Source organism: Malania oleifera, chromosome 13 (genome assembly GCF_029873635.1).
Source record: "Malania oleifera isolate guangnan ecotype guangnan chromosome 13, ASM2987363v1, whole genome shotgun sequence".
NCBI classification, from domain to species: domain Eukaryota; kingdom Viridiplantae; phylum Streptophyta; class Magnoliopsida; order Santalales; family Ximeniaceae; genus Malania; species Malania oleifera.
In genome coordinates this window covers 39,769,046-39,791,975 of record NC_080429.1, presented here as the reverse complement: position 1 = coordinate 39,791,975, position 22,930 = coordinate 39,769,046, and the positions used below count along the sequence as shown (strand labels likewise).

General features: G+C 34.7%; 1 protein-coding gene across 1 annotated transcript; it reads left to right on the top strand.

Annotated features, from left to right (window-relative positions):
• The first annotated feature begins 5,495 nt into the window (after positions 1–5,495).
• Positions 5,496–6,125, top strand: LOC131145810 (uncharacterized). Its single transcript, XM_058094994.1, has one exon. The coding sequence runs from the start codon at positions 5,496–5,498 to the stop codon at positions 6,123–6,125; it is 630 nt and encodes a 209-aa protein (XP_057950977.1).
• Positions 6,126–22,930: the final 16,805 nt, after the last annotated feature.

Here is a 22,930-nt window from a genome sequence, read left to right as displayed (position 1 = left end):
GGCGAGCTTGATGCCAGTGAGGAGGAGCCGGGGTGGTTCTCGGTGAACTGCTCTGTGCGCGAACTGCTCTACCAGCGACGACGATGGCGATGGGCACAGTTGTTAGCATCGCTGTTGCGTGAAGATGGTGGTGCGAAGTGCGAACTGTGGTGGATTGAGCTCGGGTGAGCGGGGGAGAGGCAATGAGGGACAGAGGGAGGGCCTTCTGACTTCTGAGAGCACTGAGAGCACTGAGAGTCTGAGAGTGTGAGACTGGGAGTGAGACTGTGAGAGGGAATAGAAAATTAGAAATATAGATAATAGAATAATAGGATTTTCATTTACTAATTTAAATTTAAAATTTAATTAATTATTAATTCGGTTAATCGGTTAACCGAATTAATGTTTCTATTCACCGAACCGAAACCCGATTCCCCGAAAAATTGAAATGCATAACCGAACCGACCAAACCAGTTTTTTTAACCGAACCGAACCGACCAATTTCGGTCAGTTAATTCGGTTAATTTGGTTTTTCCCGAATTATGCTCACCCCTACTTACCATATGAGAAGAATAAGCATGACAAATTTAGTTTTCCCAAAATTGCTACTAACATACTACTATACTAATGTCACATCAAAATTTATAATTTCTTAAAAATATTAAATTTTTTAAAAAGTAAATTCAAATTAAAATTGTTCGAAAGAAAAATTGCATTAAAACTTCTTTCATGCTTGAGTAAGCTTGGTTATTGTTGTGAAAATAAGAGTCTCTTCCAACAATGCACAATAGAATAAACATTGTATAAAAAATCACATATACATACTTGCAACAAAGTAAATTGTGAATACAAAATTATTCCACAATCATACCAATGAAAAGAGAGTAAAGATAAGAGTAATGACACAAGGAATTACGTGGTTCGGAAAAACCTACATCCACGAGAGCAATTGGCAAGAGATTTCACTATAAAAATAAAAAATATACACTCCATGATCTTCTCTCTTTCTCTCATCCATTTCTTACTCTCTTACATATTGAAATATGCCAAGAAAGACATATATAACAACCCCTCGGAGGTTTCCCTCCGAATACCCAACCACTCAAACGTTCAAATTTAAAATTTAAATTATTTGTCGCAGCTTAACAACCATTCATTGACGAGAACAGGGCACTCGTCGACAAGTTAGAGAAGGTCACTCGTCGATGAGTCTTTGCTGCTGCCCTGCACCAAGACCACATCCATATATTTTTCCCTTTGTTTATAAACTCCCGAAGTATAAGAGCCATGCCATAAACAACAGTTATGGATATTGTTTTTTTCTTCAAGAGAATTAGAAGAGCGAGGATCATAAAAAATTTGAAATCAAATAAACAAATTAGAAACATTATTTATCATGACATTTAATAGTTGCAAACAAAAAAATATACTAAAAATACTATTATACTTTTATTGCATTTCAATAAGTTTTATGTGCTTAAAAACACTCTCAATTAATAATTGAATTAATATTTATAGTAATTACTAATAATTGAAATAATTTCTTTTGTATGCACGTTAAGTTAGTAATTTATTTTTCTTAAGTAATATTAATAATTGAATTACAAATGTAACAATAATTGAGCTAATAATTTTTATAACCACTGTTAATAAATAAATAAACTTATGAAAGAATAAATAAAATAATTAATAATTTAAAAATTCCTATAAGTAAAGTTATTAATATTTTGAATCCTTGTCATAAATTTATTATTTTATTATTGTAATCACCAATGATAATTGAATAAATATTTTTTTAGCAACTAATTAAATTAATAATTCCTCTAAATATTAAAAATAATTGAATTAATAATTTATGTAAACATGAATAATGTTTGAATTAATAGTTAAAATTACTTTATGAAATAATTAATATTTAAAACCATCCCATAATTAAATTGATATCTATTAAGAGCCCCCTTATAAATTTAAAATATATATTTTTATACTAAGAATATTTTAAGTAATGTTTTTTGCAATAAATACTAATAATAAAATTAAATAATTTTGTAACCATCAATAATAATATATTTTAATTAAAATATGATCAATTGTAATATGAATTTTAATATATCCATTTATTAAAATCAGTTCTCATGAATTTTAAATTAAAAATTATGTTAAATTTTAAAGGATTGGTAATTTTATTTATGGGTGAGTTTTTTAATTTAAAAAGTTATTTTAAATAATATTAAATAAATAATCAAACATTTAGGAGTCGTTTGGTCCACGATATCAAAAATACTCCCATGCAATAATATTTCTAAGAGTCTCATTCTTGAGAATAGAATGTCCGCTCATGCGAATATTTTGTTTTGGCTCATGTTGTAATACTTCCAAGTATATATAAAAGATCCCCAAGATGTGGTTCAAGTGGTAGTGCAGGCTGCGGGAGTGCATCTCACAAGGTCAGGTGTTCAAACCCTCCCGGGTTCGTTTCCGCCCCTAGATTCCTAAAATTTACCTCCCTTTGGAGTTGTGGGGTCGGCTTCAAGGGGCGCGAGATTAGCCACATGGACCGTAAAATGGACACGTGCAAACCTGGTGCGTAATCCAAAAAAAAAAAAAAAAAAGAATATATACAAGACTTCATGTCAATGTTTGATTTAACATGGGAATCATGACATATTTTAATAAAAATGACTATTATACTTTTGGCACGTGTGTAACTGTATGAATAATAATTATACTTTTCAACCAAAAATCCTACTAAAAATATGTACTTAATTGAATATATACTCTAAAATTTTCAACAATTGTGAATTTAAAACATTTAACATGTAATTATTGATTAATTAAAATAATTTAGATCAATATGGTGTCTATATATTAACTATTATATTAAATTTTATAAGATAATAATAATATTATTTTTATTTAATAAATTACTATGTCAATTAAAATATTAATTAACATCAATGTCACTTTTAATCAACATTTAAAATTATTTATATCTTAATTAACATCTCGTATATATATTCAAATTAAAAATACTTGATATTTATACTAATTATTTTATTAATAAATTATTATTTAAATAATAATTGAATGTGTTTATATTATATTGTAGGAATAATATTGTTCAAAAGCCAAAATAGTGAGAATAATTTGGTAAAAAAAGCAAGACTCCCATGAAACTTGCATATAAAGGTGAAAATAAGATGTTTATACTTTGTGTGAATTCCTTTTATTCCCACTAATGTGAATAAACTCGTCATGTCAAATTCTTATGTTCAGACGAATGTGAGAATGAGATGTCATGGGCATCACATTTCTAAAAAGTTTGAAAGATATCGTGAACAAAATGCCCTTTTGAAGTTTCAACCAAATTTAGGATTAAGGGAAGCGTTTAAAATATATAAAAATATTATAAAAAAATTTCAAGCTTATATTTAATTATAGGAATAAATTTGATGATTTAACAAACATTCGTATTATTTATAGTCTTATAATTTAATAAGTTTGTTTAATAGCTATTTTTGAGATCATACCTTGTGCATAGCATGAGGTCATTGCTAGTATAATTATAAAGCAGTGCAATGAAAAGGCAAAATAAATAGCATTGTTTTTATCAATATGTTCCTATTTTTTCCAAAAATATTCTAAATTATTTGAAATTGTTGAAAGTTTTTTAGTTTATACTAGCTGTGGGCTCGCACTATTTGGTAAAATTATAAGGGCATTTTGGAATAATTGTGAGTAGTTAAAATAATATTTTAGAATAATCATTCCTAGATATATAGAAAAATTTGACACTTTAGAAAAAAAAAAGATGCCAAAGGGAGAATCCCTTTTACAATATTCAAAATTACTTGAAATTGTTGAGAGTTTTTTAGTTTACACTAGCCATGGACGCACACTATGTGACTATTTTACGGCCATTTATTTTTAAAAATACTTAAAAAATTATAAAAAATAATAAAAAATTAAATAGTGTAAAGACATTTTGGAATAGCTGTAGATTGTTATAAGAGTCTTTTGAAATAATTATGAATAGTTATAAGGATAAATTTGATATAATTATAAGGATATTTTGAAAAAATAGTAGATAATTAAATGAATATTTTGAAATAATTATTGATAGTTATGATAAGCTTGGCATTTTTGAAAGATGACATAAATAGGAGAATTCTTTTTATTTATTTATTATTATATAGGAACTCTAGCCACCAACAAGCCCTTCAGACCCCCTGGTGTGGCACCAAATTTACGAATCAGCGTCCTCCCCCTAGGTCTACCTGATCAGGTTAAGTCCGAAATGCGGACACGACTTCCATGTATCAGTTAAACGTTCAACCAACTTGACCTCCGGGCACATCTCCATTACCATCTACAGTCGCCGCTGACTCACAGAAAACTCTCACATCCACGGTTTCTACTGGTTCACAAAGCGAACTCTCACCATTCGCGGTTCCCGCTGGCTCAAAGAGTAAATTCTTATCATGTATAGGTACCGTTGGTTCCGTGAGTGTATCTACCTGAAATTGAACCCTCGATACTTTTTTTTACGTGCTGATGCATTTTCCATCGCACCATGCCCGTAGGGCATGAACATTTCTTTTTAATAGTATAAAAGGTATATACATCTATTTTTTTTTCGGTTTTAAAAAATGGGTCTTTTTTCAATTTTATATTCTCTTTCCACTTTCTACTCTTCCTTTGTTTCCCCTCCCTCTTCCCTCCATTTCTGTACAGTATAACCAAACTGTCCCGAAAAACTAAGGGGGACCCGGCAGACTAGTTTCCTCTGTAACGAATGCGAACACGTTCCTCCTCCCTCTTCTTCTCCATTCTGTCACTGAGACTACCAACGGCATCGTCACCGCCATCATCATAATCATATATCTCTCTCTGTTTGTTTGCCGAGAAAAAGAATTTTCTTCCTGTTTTCTGGTAAGTTCGCCAGTCGCATCTTGTTGCGTACGCGGACTTCTTCGACTCTCTTGTTCGCCAAAGGTAACTCGCCTGTTCTAGTTTTCCCTACTTAACTCTTTCTCTCGCTCTCTTTTTGGTTGCTTAGAAGGGTTTCCAGTAAATCACTAGTCCTGGCGATATTTTCATTCGATTTTTGTTATTGGTTTGTTTCTCTGTTTCGATATTTTGAATAATTCTTTTTGATTCATTATATTAGTTTGTTCATACGTGCAACATATTCGACAGAGTACCTGCTCATGGAAAATGCCAATGCTACATAATGTTAGTTTTATGTTTAACTTAGTGGTCAAGTGGTTAGTTATCACCACGTAGCAGTTGTAAAACGTGGGCTATGTTTATGTTTGTTGCAGTTTATTTCAGTTTCCTTTGTAAGGCTATTTAATAGCCAAGTCTGTTATTCAATGGAGTAGTAGTGTGTGTACAATTTCCTCCTTCAACTCTGTTTTATCTCTTCAGCCTATATTTCCTAACAATTGGTATCAGGGCCCCATGACAGGGGCCTGATTAAATAGAAGCAGCAGTCTTCTATGAGTGATCTACAAATGACGACGGAGAGTTCGTTTGTACAGCCAGCCATTCCAAAGTTTGATGGGTATTATGATCATTGGGCGATGCTCATGGGGAACTTCTTGCAATCAAAGGAGTATTGGGGGCTGGTGGAAAATGGAGTTCCTGCAGCAGCAGAAGGTGCTGTTTTCACTGATGCACAGAGGAAGCATATTGAAGACCAGCAGTTGAAAGATTTGAAAGCAAAGAACTATCTCTTTCAGGCTTTAGATTGTTCCATCCTAGAGACAATCCTTAACAAGAAGACTTCGAAGGATATCTCGGACTCTATGAAGCAGAAATATCAAGGTACATCACGAGTAAAGCGTGGATATCTAAAAGCTCTTCAAAAGGAGTTGAAAGTTCTTCATATGAAGGCGGGAGAATCTATGGATGAGTATTTTTCTCGCACTCTTACCATTGCCAACAGGATGAAAGCAAATGGTGAGGATAAGGGAAATACTGCTATTGTTAAGAAAATTTTAAGATCCATGACTCCTAAATTTGATTATGTTGTGTGTTCCATTGAGGAATCTAAAGATATTGATACTCTAACCATTGATGAACTGCAAAGTAGCCTAATTGTGCATGAACAATGCATGAGTTCCTATGTTGAGGAAGAATAGGTCTTGAAGATTACTCATGGTGATCACTCAGGAGGAAGAGGTCGTGATCGTGCCAACTATAGAGGAAGAGGAAGAGGTTGAAACAGGAGGTCTTTTGATAAGGCCACAGTTGAATGCTATAATTGTCACAAGCTAGGACATTTTGCATGGGAATGTTTAAGCAAAGAAACAGAGGAAAATTATGCAGAGAATCAAGAAGAGATGCTATTAATGACATATGTGGATCTGAACAAAGCTAGTAGAGAAGACATATGGTATTTAGATTTTGGATGCAGCAATCATATGTGTGGAAAGGAGTATTTCTCAGATCTTGACGGGAAATTTCGAGATTCTGTGAAGCTTGGCAACAACACAAGTATGGTTGTTCTAGGAAAAGGAAATGTTAGGCTGCAAATGAATGGCATAACTCAAATCATTACAAGTGTATTCTATGTACCCGAGCTGAAGAATAATCTGCTTAGTATTGGAAAGTTGCAAGAAAAGGTCTTACTATTTTATTTCAGCATGGCAAGTGTAAGGTGTTCCATTCACAGAAAAGTTTGATTATGGATTCGAAAATGTCCTCAAATTGAATGTTTGTCTTGCACGCTTTATCTCAGCCTATAGTATCCACTTGTTTCAACACAACCACAGAAGATATTGCGCAGCTTTGGCATTGTTGGTATGGACATTTGAGTTTTAAAGGTTTAAAGACTCTTCAGCAAAAGCAAATGGTAAATGGATTACCACAATTTCAACCTCCCTCCAAGTTATGCAAGGACTGCTTGGCAGGGAAACAACACAGGGATTCATTTCCAAGAAGGAGTACGTGGCGAGCTGTGAAGATTCTTTAGTTAGTGTATGCAGACATTTGTGGGCCCATTACACCCATCTCTAACAACAACAAAAGGTACCTACTTACTTTCACTGATGATTTTAGTAGAAAAACATGGGTTTATTTTTTGGTAGATAAATCAAAAGCCTTTACTGTTTTCAAGAATTTTAAGACTCGTGTTGAGAAGGAAACCAATTCTTTTCTGAAAAGCTTGTGAACTGATCGAGGAGGTGAGTTTACATCCCAGGAATTTGTAATTTTTTGTGATGTAAATGGCATATGACGACAGCTAACAGCTAACAGCTGCATATACACCACAACAGAATGGTGTTGCGAAGCGCAAGAATAGAACTATCATGAATATGGTTCGAAGTATGCTGGCAGCAAAGAAAATTCCCAAGACTTTTTGGCCTGAAGCAGTAAATTGGACAGTGCATGTTCTGAATAGAAGTCCAACTTTCGCAGTTCAAAACAAGACTCTAAAAGAAGCTTGGGGTAAAGTTAAGCCTTCAGTTGATTATTTTAGAGTTTTTGGATGCATTTCTCACATTCATATTCTTGACAATAAGAGAACTAAGCTAGATGACAAGAGTTTCAGTTGTGTTTTGTTGGGAGTTAGTGAAGAATCAAAGGCTTACAGACTTTATGATCTAGTTTCGCAGAAGATTATTATCAGTAGAGATGTTGTATTTGAAGAAGACAAGCACTGGGATTGGGATAAGAAGTATGAAGCAGGTATTATATGTGATTTTGAATGGGGTGATTCTGAAGAAGTAATTGTAAATGAAGAAGAAAATGAATCAAATGTTGATGCTGATGTGGATGTAGAAGTAAAAGAAGACGATGGTGCTGCTGAAACAGATTTTCAACTTGCAACTAGAAATTGCAGACCACTTGTCTAGATGAGAAATTATGAAACTGGAGAAGGTTTTTCCGAGGAGGAAAATGAAGTTCAACTTGCCATGTTTACAGTTGCTGATCCTATTTATTTTGAAGAACCAGTTAAAAGTGAGAAATGGAGGACAAATATGGATGTGGAAATGGAAGCAATAAAGAAAAATGGTACTTGGGAATTAGCATAATTACCTAAGGGAGGAAATAAAATTGGAGTAAAGTGGGTCTATAAGACCAAGCTAAATAAAAATGGAGAAATAGAAAAGCACAAAGCTCGGCTTGTAGCGAAAGGTTACATATAGCAATATCGATGGACTATACTGAAGTTTTTGCACCTGTGGCACGTATGGAGACAATCCGTTTGGTGATTGCACTTGCAGCTCAAAGAGGGTGGTCCATTTATCAATTGGATGTGAAATTTGCATTCTTACATGGTGAGTTGAATGAAGAAGTCTTTGTAGAGCAGCCTGGTGGTTATATGCAAAAAGGAAATGAGCAAAAAGTTTATAAGCTACAAAAGGCACTTTATGGGCTTAAGCAAGCAACTCGTGCTTGGTACAGTCACATAGAAGCATATTTCATGAAGGAAGTGTTTGAAAAGTGTGACTACGAGCATACTTTATTCATCAAGACTAACAAGGAAGGTAAAGTTTTAATCGTAAGTTTGTATGTTGATGATCTAATCTTTACTGGAAATGATGAATGAATGTTTACAAAATTTAAACATTCAATGAAACATAAGTTTGATATGATTGATCTTGGTAAGATGAGGTACTTCCTTGGTCTTGAAGTTTTGCAAAAATCTGATGGTTTTTTTGTTAACCAAAAGAAATATGCCTATGAGGTGCTACACAGGTTTGGAATGGATAAAAGTAATTCTGTTTTTAATCCCATTGTTCCTGGTTGCAAGCTTGTGAAGGATGAGGGAGGAGTTAAAGTGGACAAGACTTACTATAAGCAGATTGTAAGAAGTCTCATGTACCTCACAGCCACTCGACCAGATTTAATGTTTGTAGTAAGCATCATTAGTAGGTATATGGAGAATCCTACTGAACTACATCTACAGATAGCAAAAAGGGTGTTGCGTTATTTAAAAGGAACAAATGATTTTGGGATTTTTTATAGAAAGGGAGGAGATGATGAACTTGTTGCTTACACTGATAGTGACTATGCTGGTGATTTAGAAGATAGAAAGAGTACATTAGGCTATGTATTTCTGTTGAGTTCAGGGGCATTTTCTTGGTCATAAAAAAAACAACCAGTGGTGAGTCTATCTACCATAGAGGCAGAGTTCATTGCTGCAACTTCATGTGCATGTCAGGCAGCATGGCTAAAAAGAGTTTTGGGAAAATTGGATCAAAATAAAAGCAAGTCATGTGTAATTCAATGTGATAGTAGCTCTTCAATCAAGCTTTCTAAGAATCTTGTAATGCATGGTCGAAGCAAGCACATAGATGTTCGTTTTCATTTTCTTTGAGATCTTACAAAGGATGGTATTGTGGAGTTGGTGCACTGTGATACATAAGATCAATTGGCTAATATAATGACTAAGCCACTCAAGCTGAACACCTTTGCCAAGCTGTGAGAACAATTGGGAGTTTGTTCTGAGAATGATGTAAACTGAAGCTTATAGCATTCAGTTTAAGGGAGAAAATGTTAGTTTTATGTTTAACTTAGTGGTCAAGTGGTTAGTTATCACCACGTAGCAGTTGTAAAACGTGGGCTATGTTTATGTTTGTTGCAGTTTATTTCAGTTTCCTTTGTAAGGCTATTTAATAGCCAAGTCTGTTATTCAATAGAGTAGTACTGTGTGTACAATTTCTCCATTTCCTCTGTTTTATCTCTTCAGTGTATATTTCCTAACACATAAACGGTACCGAATCCTCTTTATTGTTCTTAGTATTCATCTTCTGTTCGCGCACCTCATATATGTCAATAGCAATTCTAGCATGCATATAACTGATCTCCATAATTCCTATTTCTGAGTTCCACTTAATTTAGTTTTTGCAGACATGGCCTTTTCGCCCATATATATTTACTTTTCGTCATTATTGTTAGTTTTAAGAGGTTGGATACATCGACTTCGAGTATTATATCACCAAAGCCACATGGTTTGGGATTGAGTTTTGTTTTTTTTTCTCTCTCTAATTGAGGAGTCATGAAAAATATTAAGACCATGTTTCAAGCTTCTTACATTGTTGTAGGGAAATTTGTCATAAATTTAGATAAGCACAACACTTTGCGGATTCTATGATCATATTTTACGCACACCCCAAGAAAATATATTTATGTATTATTCTGAATTCATGCCAATAGGGCCCAATTTAAGATCATCTTGCTTCCTGTTAAATGAATTACGAGAACATTCAAAACAGACAATATTTGTTGTATCAGATACCCTTTGAGAAGCTACAAGATTGGGCTATCTTGTTTTAAGTCAGATCTGTAAATCTGTTTTCCTATCAACTTATTGCTCTTGAGACAGTTAGTAGTCACATTAAAAAGGACATTTATGAAGTCTTATGCATGTCAAACACCAATATTTATTAAAAACTCCTTGAACACATGTTCAACACTCCCTAGTGTTGAGAATTCCACTTGTGAACTTGTCCCACATTGGAAAATTAGAGTGGATGATGGGTGCTTATATACATGGTTGGGCTCAAGACCCAATAGGCTTAAGCTTTTGGGTCAAGTTGGTGCTCACCCATGTGTATCAAGCGCACCCATGGTCTCCTCCGGTCCTAACAAGTGGTATCAGAGCCGATGGTTCGTAACTCTGGGTGAGCGACATTGTAAAAAGTCGAGACGTGAAGTTAATTCTCCTGACGTGCTAACGGTTGGAGGACCAAGTGTGTGGTTGAGGCCAATAAGGATCATCTAGGCTGCGGATGGATTCGAATAGGGTCAAGACGTGAGAGGTAGGATTGGTTCGGAGGCATGTGGAATACAATCCGACACACGTAAGGCGCCAGTGGTAAAGCCCACTTGAGCAACTGTTGGAGAATTGGGCTTACTCCCAGAAGGGAGACGATTTCCGTTCAAGGGGGAGCAGTTGAAACTCACAAGTGAGGGGGAGATTGTTGAGAATTTCACTTGTGAGCTTGTTTCACATTGGAAAATTAGAGTGGATGATGGGTGCTTACATACATGGTTGAGCCCAAGACTCAATAGGCTTAAGCTTTTGGGTCAAGTTGATGCTCACCCATGTGTATCAAGCCCACCCATGGGCTCCTCCGGTCCTAACACCTAGGTGTGTTTGCAATTTAAACATACATTAGTAATTAGACACTTCTCTTTCTACCAAAATAATAATAATAATAGTTAATGGACACTTTCTGATAATCCTCCAACATTTCTGTCATTGCAATGCGAGATGTTAGCGTCAGATTTATCTTTTACTATCATTACTGTTTGCAAGCCTCCCTTACTGGACGAAAGACTACTAGGTTCCATCTTGTCATGTTTAACCTCTGCGCTCTGCCTCTGCATGCTCCAGCATCTCTATGTTCCCTATTGAAATAACTAATGTCTTCGGCAGTTTAGCAGCAGGTTTTCCATCCATAGCTAACTCTATTATTTGTAACTTAGCCAAACTGGTCATGCTATTGCAACTTATCAAGCATTACTGTGAATGTGATGCCAATCAACAATCCCATTAATCCTTTCGTCCGCAAGTATAGAATTTTCAAAGTTTTCGATTTCTAGGGTTTTTGTTTCTGTTGCACCAAGCACTCTATATTGCAACATCACATAACATAACCACTACTAGATAGCACATCACCACATTATATGATTCACATGACATAAATATTACCACGCTAACACTGTTCGTATTAATAACTTTCACAAAAGTAGACAAACCACTCTCTGACAAATCTAGACACATTTCATAACCACATAGAATACATAATTTTTACGATAATAACATCTACAAATGAAGTGAATCAACCAAGCCAAAACACTAAATTCTCACAACCAAGCCAAAACTAATTTCACACGATTATTTAATATTACTATTTATTTAAATATTTCTGTAATAATTTAGTAAAGTACCTAGGTATATCGTATATGCACCCAAGGTCTTAAATTTCGATTTCAACTCAACTTTTGAAGCTCCAAAAGTGCAGAAACTTCAATACAAATTTTGATTTCAATTTGAAAAAATAATGGAAATCAGTAGTAAAACATGGAATTCTTTTATGAAACTTTTAAAACGGTTAATTGATGTAATAATATAAGTTTAAGGTTTAATATATTTCAAGTTAAATACATCTATGTTGTGTTTGAGGTGGAAAAGGTAGCATACTATGTGTATCAAACATATTTGTAAGATAACTTGTATTAAATATATTCAGTTAATAGAAATGAAATTCATAAATCATTTACATATTATTTATTTTACAAAAAATGATAATTTAGACATGAATGGTTAGATAAAATGTTGTTGTGAGTTTATTTTTTCATATAATTTCAAAAGCCCTTGTAATAATCTTCTTGTTTTCTATTCCACAAATAGTATTCCCCAACCTAGGGTCTGTCTATGCAATCCCAAATGTGCAGATAAATATAAAGTGCGAAAATTAAGTAATGTGTAGCATTAACAGACTATTGAAAGTAACATACACATGCAGTAAATAAATTGCAGAAACATAAATTGCACACACGATATGTTATCGGGGTTCGGTCAATACTGCTTACGTCCCCATCTCAGCTCAGAAGCCTGAGGATTCCACTAATGCTCACTTAATGGGTGGAGCAGTACCGGTTACAACCAAGTCAAATTATCAGGGCTGACCTCAACCTTTACACACTCTCCTTGCAGGGCGGAGAGGGCCCTAACAATTGATCCTTACGGGTTAGATCAATACACCCTCAGGCCACTCCTGAAATACATTTAGTGAGCACAAATTTTGTGTACAAATAAAGATGCTTTTAATACAAGAAGATTTGTATCGATACGCACAAGTAATAATCAATGCACTTCCAAATGATAAGAACTATAAGCTCAGTGAAGATATATAAATCTACTCTCAATATAATGTCAATAGGAAATCCAAGTGTGAGAGTGTTTTAGCAATGATTCTTTGAAACAATATATAAATATATCAACCACAAATAATGTTTTATATATTTCAAAAGTATAATAAAATATCTCAAACAAGATTTCCAAAAGTTCAAGCACACGAGATATTTTTGAAAAACAAGCTTGTCAAAAATATTTTTCTTCACAACACAAGACAAGCTTTTGAGTCTTGCAATGAGAATGCAAAGACTCACAAGTTTAAGAAGGTTTCCCCAAAAATGAATTTATGAATTAAATTACTGGGAAAAACTTTTGGGTTTAACTCTCAAGAAAATCAACAAACAAACACAAATGTGAGAGTATAAGCTAGTGTAGGTAATCTCAAGATACACTCACTCAATATGATTTTGCAAGGAAATGAGTAAAAGTGAGGTATATGGGCTTGAATGGGAGTGAGAAGCACAAAGAAATTTCAAAGAGAAAATTTTCTAATCAAAGCTCTAATCTCTCATTAATTTTTTCAAATGAACACATATATATAGCCTCACTCAAAAATATTACTCTTGGGACATAAGGGTAATTCTTAAAATTGTTTTAAACATTTTTAAGTAAAATAATCCTGATTTACCCTAATTAACTTGCTGTAAATTTTGGCCAACCAGAGAGTTTTGGTTGACCGAGCCATAGGTTCGGTCGCCTAAATAGACAAATGAGAAAAAGTGCATTTCCCATGTTCGGGTGCCCGAGGACAAGTTCGAGTGGCTAAACTAGGCGATTTTCCAATCTGTTCGAGGTTCGGTCGCCTGAACCTAAGTTCGGTCTGTCGAACTTGTATGTTCGGTTGCCCGGGGTATTTTGAATGTGAAGTTCGAGCGTCTGAGTTGTTCGGAAAGTCAGGTTTAAATATTCGGTTAACCGAGAACATTGCGTTCTTTTTAGTTCGGTCGCCCGAAGTCAAGTCAACACTTTGACTTTCCTATGTTCGGTCGATCGAGGCGTTTTCAACGCCAAGGTTTGGTCCCCCGAATCCTTAATATTTTATCACCTAAGTCCTGTTTTTGAAAAATGATTTCTCCTGATTGCATATATGATAATGGGGACTTTCCTAAGTGCAAGTGCAGGGACCTAGGGTCAGTCAATGGTCTAGGCTTTTCAAGAACGCCTAAAAACTTGGTATCGGTCGACCGAAGGTCAAACGAAGTCTTGCCTAAGGTCATTTGAGCTTTATAGTTCCTACCATGCATGCTATGCATTAATTATTAGTTTATTACAGACCTTGGAATTATAATTACAGACTCGAAAGAATGAAATATAAATTACAACAATTTAAATATTTTGTCTTCATCATTTTCTTTGAGTCACCATACGCACCATATGATCATGCCCATTTAAGTAAGACTGATCCTGCACACAAACTCAGGGCAAACGTTAAATACCAAGGTATTTGTTATAATCAAAACGAGATATGACTAATAAGGTCAACAATCTCCCTTTTTTTGATGATGACAAATACTTTATGCAAAAGTAGGTGCAACCAAGAAAGACTCCCCCTGAGAATATGCATGAAGAGATTTTTAAAGCTCAAACATGTAATGATTACCCAGTTTTGCCTACTTCTCCCCCTTTTGGCAACAGCAAAAAAGACATTTAAACAAATATAATTATTTTTGAAAAATATGACAATTAAACACACAAACAGTATAACTAGTCATATAAATGATTTAAATGACATGAAAACTGACTTAAACCATAAATATGCACAAACCATTGCAATTGAAACATATCATAAGACTCGTGAAAGTTTGAGTTTAAAGCACACGACATATGATATGAAATAGAAGGTTTGAGCATAAAAACAATCTAACTAGTTCTCATGCATTTTCATGTGAAGTTACCGAACCAGTTATGCAATTTTAAAAAACATATATATATATATATATATATATATATAAATATATAAATAATAAGACAAGACATAAAAATTTTAAGTTTTGAGAATATTTCTTTCCAAAAAGTATATGTAAATATATGTGCATATATATATATATATATATATATATCCCCCTTTGTTGTTTGTAAAAAGATACTGCGGGGTGCTTGCTGAAAAAGAAACTTTAATTTAAAACAAGCAAGCAGCATTTTTCTAGTTTGTCAATTAAGCACATACTTAGAATATAACCAGAAAAACACAACCACAATGATCCTAAAGATGTCAGACAATTTAAAGCAAGGATCACATGGCAAACACAAACAACATGTGGCAAAACAATATATATCAACTTAAGATTTTCACAAAGATCATTTCATTTAAGCATATGCCACAATGAATTCAAAATACATCTAAGCTAAAAATATTTGTGAGCAAGACAAAATTGGAATTTTTGTTTAAATGCTCCCCCTTTCGTTTTGGGTGATAACTTAGATGCTTCTAAGTGCTTATAGATATCACAACTTACTTTCATTTAATGGGCCAAGAGTATAAGCAGTTATTTAAAATCTTTTAATATAACTATACTGGATATTTATTGATTTATTTCAAACATTGCAACCAGTATAGCCTCCCTAAGACTACAAATGCATAAAAAAGATAGATATCGAGGCATTGCTACAAAGCCCACAACCCTAAGAACAATCCATATCTGTTTATAATGGATATGATGTTCAAGGTATTTAGAAGAGCCTCAATAATCAAAAAGCGAGGTGATGCATATAATCATATTTTATCCTCTTTCTCTAGGGATGGAGCTTAGCTCCCATAACTATTTGATGATTATGTTAGGATGAAATTTAATATTCAATTAGTTTTCACCCATCCTTTCAAAAATGTTTTATCATTTATTTTAACATAATCATCTTTGTACAAGGTTTTACTTTGGGAAAAATCTACCGAAATTTCGGCAGCATGCCGTCTGTAAATTGGACGTTTTCCCACAAAGCTTGTGCCTAATAGGTTCAAATAAGCAATTGATAATTCAGTTCAAGGCACACGAGAACCTATATCAACTACTAACATTAAAACTCATGTTAGACACACACTGGTAATAATTTAATCCGTCTTACTGAGAAGTGTCTCACCCCAATAAATATATCAATTTTTCAGGGCCTACAGGAAATCGAGTCTAGGAGCTCCAGGGCAGGATCTAAACGTACTAGCTGAGAGTGAGTGTTTGTAGAACACTATTTTTGCTTATATCTAAAGGTTTTTGGACACTCTGGGTTGTAATATATTTTGGGAAATATAGATATAAAGCTTTAGGGTTAGTACTCTGGTATGTATGATAATAGAGGAATATTTTGCTTCCGTTGTTTGTTTAAATTAATTATGGGATGGTATTGCCTTGGACCCCGCTGGGTTTGTGGATGTGGTGTATGTATGGTATCAGAGATAGTGTATGATGATGTCATTTTTTATAGTTATGATGGAAAGATTTTGTGGGCGTTACATATATATATATATATATATTGATATCAATATTTCTAAGGTTTTTTTACTGTATTATCTTATATAAACATTACTAAGCAAACACAATTCATTTTCATCAATTTGCCTATAATGGGAGAAACCACTTATCCACAATTCATAGTGATCACCTAATTTACACAATAATATTATTTAATAATACTACTTGGGAAGTTGTGTAGGAGGTTGTAGTTTGGGAGTGACAAGAATATGTTGATGGTTGAAGGCCTAGATGAGAGTCCTATCGAAGAAAATTTGGCTACCTGGCTAGAAAGACCTTTTGATGTTGAGGGTATTAGGGGGCTGTGTTTGGAATGGATAGAATTAGACCCTTGTTCCCAATGGTTTCATCATGGCTTTCTTATATGATAGTTGGGAGGTTATTTGGGAGGATTTGTTGGAACTTAATAGATGTTTTTATACACCATATAGGGGATACCTGAATGTGTTGATCAATGGACTGGCTTCTTTGTTGAAAGTGTTGGATTCTTTTTCTTCTTGTATAAGAGAGGACTCAAGGATTTGGATAGGGGATAACTCTAGCTTTTTTTCCAAAAAATCTTTTCTTTATCAACTTATGAAATCCCCAAGTCCTTACTCTTTCCCCTTAAATAATTTCATCTGCAAAGCAAAGGTTCCTTTCAAAATTAGAGTTTTCATGTGGACTGTGGCCCTTTATAGGCTAAATACCAATGATTTGTTACGGAGGAGGAGACCTTTTAGGGCCATTAGTTCAGATATCTGTTTAATGTTTTGAGTTGAATGAAAGCATTTACCATTTATTTCTCCCTCGTTGAGTAGATGAGCAGCTTTGGATCCTTTATTAGTTTTCGATGAGCCAATGGTGCTTCCTCAGACTATTGATGTTCTGATGGCCTGCTTTAGAGGTTTCAAGAGGAGCAAGAAATGAGTGGCCTTCTGGAGATGCATTGTTTGTGGATCAAAAGGAACGCTAAGATTTTTAATGGCACAAAAATCTTGCCTATGCTTTGGGATAGAGTTGTTTTCCTAGATTCCATTTGGGCTCACTTTTTTGTTTTCTTTAGGGGAATGTTATTCAAAGCAACCGTAGGAGGGCTCTATTATAATCCTTTTCAGTTTTTTTTTGGAGGATTTCTTATCCTTCTCCCATTGTAAATTCTTCTCTCTTTTCTTAATAAACTTCTTTTTCAATATTAAATGAAAACTATACTACTTATTATATATATGTGAATCTATAAGCACCGGATTTGTCTATACTATCCATGTGAACCCGCACCATGAGTTTGTCCACAAAACCAAGTGCACTTATACTGCGAATTCAATGGCATACCATACGAATTTCTAAGTGCAAATGTCTATTGCAAATCCAAACTTTGCATAAACCAAATGAATCTCATCGCAGTAATTAATTTAAACATAAACGACCTAAAAATAACTTTTCCAACTATACTAAAATTTAGTAACATTACCCTCTTGATGTGCTGTTTGAACTGATTGTATTCAAGAAAACTATTTCACAACAATCAACATTTTGAACTTATTATAATCAAGAAAACTATTCTAGAACAATATTTTTGATAATAAATATCATAAATATTGGTTATTTGTCCTAAACACACAGCCTTATACAAAACCACTAATCTCAAAGGTGAGGTTTTGAGAAAAACCTACCCTATATTATCATATTCAACTCTGAGATGATAGTGGTGCTCATAATTTTCCAACTGGACCACGTTAATGACCCAAAATCAACTTCTAAGTGGCACATAGAAAAAATAAGGAAAGTATATTTGGATCAATTTACAACCCCCTCCCCCCACCCCCAACCAAAATATTTAAGTTTGTATTAATTTATTTTTTTGGTTTTCATTTTTTATTTTTCAGCTTGCCAAGGAAAGGTCTCTAAGACCTTCAGAACTTATCACTCTATAATATAATATATTAGTATGTATAATTTTTTTGATAAAAATAAGATATATTAGATAGAAAGAAGAGAAGGTATGACGTGCGGGGACAAGAAGTCCACCAATTGACCAAAGAAAAAAGAAAGAAAGCAGAAACAAGAATGACAAAATAAAACTCAACAATATTAGCCAAGGAAACCCCTTTTCAAACCCTTTCCACCATAATTTACTGAGCTCTTCAAATTAGATAATTCCCTTTGACTTCATATTTCAACTTTTGCCGCCATCCATGCACTCTTCATTACCTCCGATATCATCATCTTTAAACCCATTTTTCCCTAAAGATCTTGAACTTCTAACTCCTTAGGAATCTCCTCCACAGGAGTAGGCAAAATTCCAACCCTACATTGTAACCCATCATTATAAAAAGTAGCAAATCCCTCCAATTCTTCTGACGGGGGTGGATGAACATAAGATAAATCCCCTATTTCATCGCAAGAATCAGAAGCATACCCATATTGTTCTCAAATATCACCCAACAACCCCCCACCATAGTCAAAGTCACTAATGTGATCACTTTCTGAATCTGAAAGGTCCCCCATTTATTTACCTTTTTCCTTTACTAGCCCCATTACTTAATCCAACCTTTTCTTATCATAAGGGTCTCCTGCAATACTAAACTCTCCTTAATAACTTTACTACTGACTCATGAGAATTTTCTCTCACATCTTCAAATACCTTCCTTATCTCAGCATCCATTTAGGCCCCCTTCCGACAAGCATAAACCTTGTTATCCTTAACTCTATCAAGATTAAAACAAAACATCAGATTTCTCCCCAAACTAGCTTCTTCCTTTTTACTCTTTTCCACACCACCTTCGAATCCCTCTTTGTAACTTGCATCATTTTTGACATCACAATCTTGTTTCAAAACTAATCTGCTAACATTCAGAATTTGCTCCAAAACTTGGACATTTTGACTCATATCTTGGAGATCTGGAGACTGGGTATGAACTCCATTAGCAAAGGGTACAAATTCCTCATTCTCTAAACTCATCTGCGATAGGAAGAGCTATCTGCACCTCCACCTCCATAATCCTTACGAAATTCCCTAGCTTTCTCACAAAAACTGTCGCAAAATTTTGCAACCCATTGCCTTCTGTGCCACTAGAATTGTATGTGAACTGAACTTTAAAGTTTTGAATATTTACACTTTTACCTTTTTTAGAGGTTATTTATGTTTTTTTTTTTGTATTATTATTATTATTAAGTGTGTTAGTTTATTAATTGGTTAGTGTTAGTAAGGGTATTATTGTCATTAGAATGTATTTAATTTGTGTTATAAATAGAGGGAGAGACCTATCTTAAAGTTAGGTAATTCATTTTAATAAAAATCTCAACATGGTATCTGAGTGTGATCCAACATAAACCTATTCTTCTCAACTGTCACCGGAAAAGCCATTTCCGTCGCTGCCTTTCTAAAATCCACCTCTACCCCTCATTATTTCACAAAACCAACCATATACCCAAACACAGAACCCTCTGAAGCCTAACCTTACAAAACCCCATTGTCGAAATAGTGCCCACACACTGCCGTGTGCCGGCCAAATGCTGGCAGAGCTGATCCCACGCACCGGTGCATGAGTGAGTTTCCGGCCACCTCCTTTTTTTTTTTTCTTTCCTCTGCCATGTTTCGATTTCTTCTCTAGACAATGTTATCAAGCTGTTGGGCCTGTTTTGTGCTAAAAAATCCAATCTTTTTCGACCATGCACTTGCGATACTCCATTAATATTTGTTTAAGGTTTGTGAAGGCTTCTTTGTGAGTTTTTTGGAGCACTGTCAGTGTCCGTATGTCCAGTTATGAGGCTGTGGCAGTGCTATATCAGTCGATGACTCATTCACCTCATCCGTGGTTGTGTTGGTGCTTCACATAGTTTGTAATTGTCCCAATTAATTTTTATTGTTCTTCTTGTTTGACGTTGGTGTGGCTGGTGGTTTGTGAGTGTTGGAATGGAGTCTATGAATCCCAAAAATCTGTTTCCTACATCGCTGCCACAGATAACGACTCAAAAGTTGGATGGAAAGAACTATGTTTAGTGATCTAAAGTTGTTCGAACTATGTTTAGTGATCTAAAGTTGTTCGAGTTTATTTAGCAGGATTAGGAAAATTTGACCACTTGCTCCAATTTGATCCTTCTAATGAGAAAAGAAAAGAAGTGTGGTTCAAGAAGATGACTTGATTGTTTCCCTCTTATGGAATTCGATGGAGCCACAGATTGCACGGATGTGTGTGCATCTAGAACGTGCAAGGAGATTTGGGATTATGTCAAGCTTCTATACTCTAGTAACATTACACGTATGTATGATTTATCCCAGGAGTACTTTCAGCTGAGTTAGGAGTATTGCAGATTATTTTGAAGAGATGAGGCGTTTTCATAAGGAACTTAACATATCGCAACCTATAATTGCCTACGTTTGTGAGATTCAGAAGTAAAGGGAGCAATTGATAGTCCTTTGTGTTCTAGTGGGCTTGAGAGCAAGTTTGAAGTTTGATCCCAGATACTTAGTTGTGCCGAGTTGCCATCATTTGCTGATGTTTGTTCTCGTGTCTTTCCCGCGTCCTTTAGCACACATTCTCTTGCTCTTGCATTTGGTTTTGAAAGGATAGCCTTTGCTACATAGAGTGATTCTAGTTCTATACCAAACAATCGTAAAAGTTATCGAGTTGGTTCAAATGGTCGTGGTGGTAGAGACGGACAAGGTAGAGGTACTCCTCACAAGTGACTCATTGTGGACGAAGTAATCATACTATTGAGCAGTGTTGGGATCTTCACGGTAAACCTTCATGTGTTGCCAATGCAGCCACCACTAACTTCACACCTTTAGAGGCAACCAATGCAGCCACCACTGACTCCTCACCTTTGGGGCCGAATGGGGGGCACCATACTGTATGTATCCATGTCAGAGGAAGAGTATTCTAAGTTCGAGCAGTATCAAGTGTCACAACATGCTTCTCTTCCCATTGCATCTCTTCCCAAACAGATAATCCCACAGTATGCCTGTCATCCAGTACTTCTTGTCCTAGTCCTTAGGTTATAGACTTTGCTACCCATGGTTTTAAATCAAGGTAGCGGGTAGCGTAACGTAATGGTAACGGGTGTAACAGGAATCAGGAGTAGCAGATGTTACATAACGGGAAGCAGGTATAACGGCCGTGAATTTTTTTGAAGCACGCACAACCTTGTGCATATTAGCGTAGTTGCATGTTTTAAGCTTTTAGCCTTTCTTAGAAAGAGTTTTAGTGCATTTTGGATCCTTTAGATCGTGTAACTAAGTTATTTGGTAAGGGCAACAAGTTTACATTTGTTTTAAACCACCATTAATTGAAAAATTAGGTGTGTGTGTGTATTTATACTTCTCATTGTTTTTATCTGTGATAAATTCTTATTTGTGCTAAATTAATTAACAAAATAAAATACATTATACACTCCATTAATCTATTAGACACATAAAACATACGAATAATTCAAATATAAAATAGCTAGAAAAGAAAGAAGGTTGAAGTTGAAAAATATAGAACATAAATATCACATTACTAATATTATCAAAATAAAATAAAATATTTTCCTAGCTAGTTAGTATTTTCAAATTGTTAATTAATGCATCTATTGTGAGTATTTAAAGAAATAGTAAATTTTATATCATTGTCATCCTCATTATAATTTTCCCCCGCTCTTGCCACAAGGTATATTGAGAATGATATATGAAAGAGAGAAAAAGTGAGAAGAAAAAGTAAAAAATAAAAAAATTTTTTGGTGTAACAGTCCTGTAGCGGTCACAGTCCGTAACGACCGCTACGGGCGTTATTTTTCTTCCCACCGATTTCATAGTGTGTAACAGTATCGGTAACCCAAGAAACCATTACGTAATGATGTTACGTAACGGTCGCGACCTTTATTTAAAACCATGCTGCTACCTTTGATCATATATCACAGGTATACCTAGTTGAAGAGATGAATGTTTTACATGACAACAGCACGTGGGACTTGGTACCTCTTCCTCCTGACAAGTTGTGGTTGGTTATTGCTAGGTTTACACTGTGAAAGTCAACCCTAATGGTTCAGTGGCTTGTCTAAAGGTCGTCTTGTTGCTAAGGGATATACTTAGGTGTATGGTCTGGATTATTCTGATACTTTTTCTCTGGTTTCCAAACTTACATTAGTACATATTTTCGTCTCCTTGGGTACTACTTGCCATTAACTTTTACATCAGTTAGTGTGAAGAATGCCTTCTTGCATGGTGACTTGTCATTAACTTTTACATCAATTAGTGTGAAGAATGCCTTCTTGCATGGTGACCTTAAGGAGGAGGTTTATATGGGGCAGCCACTTGGGTTTGTTGCTTAGGGGGAGTTAGGCTTAGTTTTTCAGCTCAAGAAGGCTCTATATGGTTTAAAAAATCTCCCAAAGCATGGTTTGGTCGTTTTAGTGCTGTAGAACTTGAGTTTGGTCTTTGACAATGTGTAGTGAATCATTTCGTGTTTTATTGTCATACTTCATCGGGTAGGATCCTTCTTGTTGTTTATGTGGATGATATTGTCATTATCGGTGAAGATGATAAAGGTATTGAGAGTTTCAAACTTTTGCTACAGACTGAGTTTCAAACCAAAGATTTGGAACCATTGAAATACTTCTTGGGTATAGAAGTATTTAGATTTCGTATAAG